General features: G+C 53.7%; 1 protein-coding gene across 1 annotated transcript in view; it reads left to right on the forward strand.

The window, feature by feature from the left end:
• LOC123120147 (cationic amino acid transporter 6, chloroplastic) overlaps positions 1 to 3,840 on the forward strand; it is a 4,768-nt gene extending 928 nt beyond the window's left edge. Inside the window, exons 2-5 of the mRNA XM_044540158.1 lie at positions 637 to 859; positions 1,482 to 1,830; positions 2,390 to 2,621; positions 3,006 to 3,840. Of these exons, the coding sequence (XP_044396093.1) occupies positions 637 to 859; positions 1,482 to 1,830; positions 2,390 to 2,621; positions 3,006 to 3,580 (1,379 nt within the window). The 3' untranslated portion in view covers positions 3,581 to 3,840. The remainder of the gene's footprint in view (positions 1 to 636; positions 860 to 1,481; positions 1,831 to 2,389; positions 2,622 to 3,005) is intronic.
• Positions 3,841 to 4,434: the final 594 nt, after the last annotated feature.

Here is a 4,434-nt window from a genome sequence, read left to right on the forward strand (position 1 = left end):
GGGGGGATCGCATCCATCCTTAACTATTCGATGGTTATCTATACATCTTCCTTCATGTATATACTTTGTGGTTTGGGTTTCCCCGTTGTCTTTGGTTTGTCCAGTTGCCCAAAAAGCAGGCTCCTTTTGCGCGTATTTAATGCGTACGCGAGAGGTGTCGTCTTCGCGGCATGAACACGATGCCGCTGTTCCTGCTGTCGCTGTGCCCTGCCTGCTGATAAAATAAAATTCAGATTCAGACAGATCACCTGCGATGCTGTTCCAACAGTAGAAAACCTAAATCCTTTGTACGTACGTACGTACTGGGGTACTGCGTATGCACGTCTCGCTGTCAACTGAATTTGGATTGAGATTTAGCAGAGTAGAAGAAACTCGCGAGTCCAACGGGAGCAATTAAAGAAAGCAAAAAAATTGGGATTGCGACTTCCAACAAATTTTATCGCACGCACACGTACACATCCATATCCAGGAAATAATGTTGGGAGGTCGCTTTCTCGCGTCCCAAAACGGTTGGTTTGGCCTTTTGGCCCAGATGCATATGGGGCCTAGCTAACTCTCTCACATCTCAGAGTAAAAGATCTTCACTGCCGCCCCGCCGCCGGTTGCAGCCAGAGCTGATTGTTTGTTTGCGTGCAGGGGAATTCGCTGCGTTCCTGACGGGGGCGAACCTCATCATGGAGTACGTCTTCTCCAACGCCGCCGTGGCGCGCAGCTTCACGGCCTACATGGGCACCGCGGTCGGCGTCGACGCGCCCAGCAAGTGGCGGATCGCCGTGCCGGGCCTCCCCAACGGCTTCAACCAGGTCGACCTCGTCGCCGTCGGGGTCATCCTCCTCATCTCCGTCTGCATCTGCTACAGGTACTACTCATCCTACTACAGTATTTGTTTTCATTATAATATACTCCTAATAAAGAAATCATTTTGGCTTTGCTTGCAAGTGTCAGCCTTCTCTTGTCTCTTGCCGCGTCTCTCGGTACTGTGTGTTTTGCATGACTGTTGACTACTGTGTGATTTGCATGACCGTTGACTGAAATCGGACCCCACACCCTGTCTGTTGCCAGTGTCAGTCAATCTTGTAAAAAAGCCGATGCAAATGTCACTTTACTTTTTGCTAGATTTTACAAGGTTCGATTTGCTCTAGTTGTAGCCATTAAGATTATTTTTTTCGAGATTTTGTTCCGCAAGACAGAAAAGGGTCCTCTCGGTCGCTCGCTGCTGTAGCTTTTCCCACCTTTCGCAATCGAATGTCTTCCGAGGCAATCGTGAACAAGCTTTTCTCCGGAGCAAAGGAAGAATCTCGCAAGCGAACCACTCCTTTTGATTCTCTAGTACCCCTACATACATGTACTTGATTCCGTTTCCTGTGAAGTTCAAACAAGTCCGATAGATTCTTTTTTGTTTTCCTAGATAGAAACATGGTAGGAGCACATATTCCTGGCACAAGTATGACACTGTTTTCCTGTCTGCGATGCGATGGCAGCACCAAAGAGAGCTCCAAGGTGAACATGGTCCTCACGGCCGTGCACGTGGCCTTCATCCTCTTCATCATCGTCATGGGCTTCTGGCGTGGCGACGCGCGCAACCTGACCCACCCCGCCGACCCGGCCCACCCGGGCGGTTTCTTCCCCAACGGCGTCGGCGGCGTCTTCAGCGGCGCGGCCATGGTGTACCTGAGCTACATCGGCTACGACGCCGTGTCCACCATGGCTGAAGAGGTGGAGCGGCCCGCGCGCGACATCCCCATCGGTGTCTCGGGGTCCGTCATCATCGTCACCGTGCTCTACTGCCTCATGGCCGCTTCCATGTCCATGCTCCTCCCATACGACGCGGTGAGAACCATTTATCTATCTTCTTTGTTTTTAAGATTCTTATGTAGGCAGCATGGGCATACGGATGATGCTCGTTACTCATCCTTAGTCTACTTTTGGGTCTCGCCCGCCTACTAGAAGGTAAGAGATCTCACCTAGTATGAATGATATGATTGTGTAGGTGAGGATGATTCTGGGAATATATTGCCTAAGGTGGATGAGGTTGCTATAGCTTATAGTAGTAGGAGCTGTATTAGAACAGGAGATTGATGCCAGTGGCAGCAAGACGATTCTTGTTGCTTTTCCTTTCTACCTTTCCCTCGTCCCCTTTTGGGATGTGTCATGTGGTTTTTCGGGATGAATCTGCTGTCGCCGTCGCAGGGCGGCCGGCCCAAATACGCTTTCTAGCACAGCACAGGGTAGTAAAGCATGATCTATGTGCACGCAATTTCTTTTGCCTTTATCCTATTCTCTTTTCTTTCTTGGTAACCTATGCCATGCCATGATCAGCGACAGAATCTGACAGTATTTGACCTGCTACTGCTAGCTCGAGCTCAACTGTTGTGTGTGGTGTTTTCAGATCGACACAGAGGCGCCCTTCTCGGGGGCCTTCAGGGGGAGCGACGGATGGGGCTGGGTGTCCAACGTGATCGGGGCCGGTGCCAGCCTCGGCATCTTGACGTCGCTCATGGTGGCCATGCTGGGGCAGGCCAGGTACCTGTGCGTCATCGGCCGCTCCGGCGTCATGCCCGCCTGGCTAGCCAAGGTGCACCCCAAGACCGCCACCCCCGTCAACGCCTCTGCCTTCCTTGGTACGTATCGCTCGCCGTCCTTCCAACTGTTTCCCTTCACTTTTGACCAACGTCACGGGCACCATGGTTTCTTCGGGAGAATTCACGACCGAGTACTCCAGCAACGACAATGTCATGGTTCCTTTCCGTGACCATCATAACGGCGGGCTAAAGCGATTAGCGACAACCTCGCCTTTCTTTGTGGACTTTCCTGACTGCGAAGCCGTTTCCATGGACAACTCGCGACGCTAATAGTAGTATTATAGAGAGTGTAGACGCGGGTATCATGCAATGGAAGTGTTAACCTGATTATTAGTACCACGATAATGTCACTTTTCCTTAGTTTTCTTCATTCATTTTGACTTTTTTTGTATTGTATTGACAATGTGATGTTCCTCCTCGCAGGACTCTTGACGGCTGCGCTGGCGCTCTTCACGGAGCTGGACATCCTCCTCAACCTCGTCTGCATTGGCACGCTCTTCGTCTTCTACATGGTGTCCAACGCAGTCGTATACCGCCGCTACGTCGTCGGCCCAACCGGCAGCAGCACCGAATCCGGGGACCGGCAGCCCAGCGCATGGCCGACCCTCGCGTTTCTCCTCGCCTTCTCCCTCATCGCGCTCTCCTTCACGCTGGTGTGGAAGCTGGCGCCGGAGGGCGGCCGCACCAGGGTCGGGCTCCTGTCGGCGTGCGGCGCGGCGGCGGTGGCCACGGTCGGCGCGTTCCAGGCGCTGGTGCCCCAGGCGCACACGCCCGAGCTTTGGGGCGTGCCGGGCATGCCGTGGGTGCCCGCAGCGTCCGTGTTCCTCAACGTCTTCCTGCTGGGCTCCCTAGACCGCCCGTCCTACGTCCGGTTCGGCTTCTTCTCCGCGGCCGCCGTGCTCGTCTACGTGCTCTACAGCGTGCACGCCAGCTATGACGCCGAGGAGAGCGCCACGCTCGACGGCGCCAAGGTGCAGGACGAAGCTTGCAGGGTGTAGCTACTAGCTAGGGTGGAGAGAATGAGCTTGTTAACTGCTGCTCTAGAGCGTCTAGGTTTTTCTTCTTCTTGACAATTTTCTGTCATGTTCTAGATTTCGAGTAGCTGTTGGGAGTACAACAAAGGAGCTAACAAGGTAATGAAATGTGAAAACTGAGAGAGGATCGGGGGAAAGGGGATTTTACCTGGAACTTGCATATGCGAGCACAAGTTCTTCTAAAATGTACATGCTCTAATTTCCTGGAAGATACTTCAGGGCAACTGCTTGTCTCCTTCATTTGTTTTCTTTACCCAAAAAAGGCTTCCCCTACTTATATTATAAAGCAATCATCGCTGAATACATCCGAGATACCGGACAACGCGCACACATACCCAAGGCAAGATACAAAGATGGCAGGTACCGACACACCACCCTACCGACAAACAATAGAGAAATGAACCGGACCACAACGAAGCCAGGCATCAGAAGCGGTGCCTCCAAGAAGGGTACGACCGTGGATAGCCGCCAGCGCCCGATCGGCGAAGATCAGGTTTTCACCCGGAGCAAGACGACAAGAGTGGGAACGCCGCGACGGGGCCTTCAGAAAGGGTACGGCAGCAACGGCCACCGTCGGCCAGTCAAAGGACTGGACAAGTGGTGTACCCCGACGCTCACACCCCACCGGTGAACCTTAACTCCGTCAAGCACCCGCAACCACGCCACCCACGCGGCCATGGTTGCCTGCCCGCACCTGAGACGCACGCTCAGCCCACACACTTCGCGCCTCCCGCCGCCAGAGCCGCTGCCCTGCAACCAGACAACCCCGAGACCTACACGAAGGCCCCAGCTTTGGACCAACCGACGACCCTCGACCG

The sequence above is a fragment of the Triticum aestivum genome, chromosome 5D (genome assembly GCF_018294505.1).
Source record: "Triticum aestivum cultivar Chinese Spring chromosome 5D, IWGSC CS RefSeq v2.1, whole genome shotgun sequence".
Taxonomy (NCBI): domain Eukaryota; kingdom Viridiplantae; phylum Streptophyta; class Magnoliopsida; order Poales; family Poaceae; genus Triticum; species Triticum aestivum.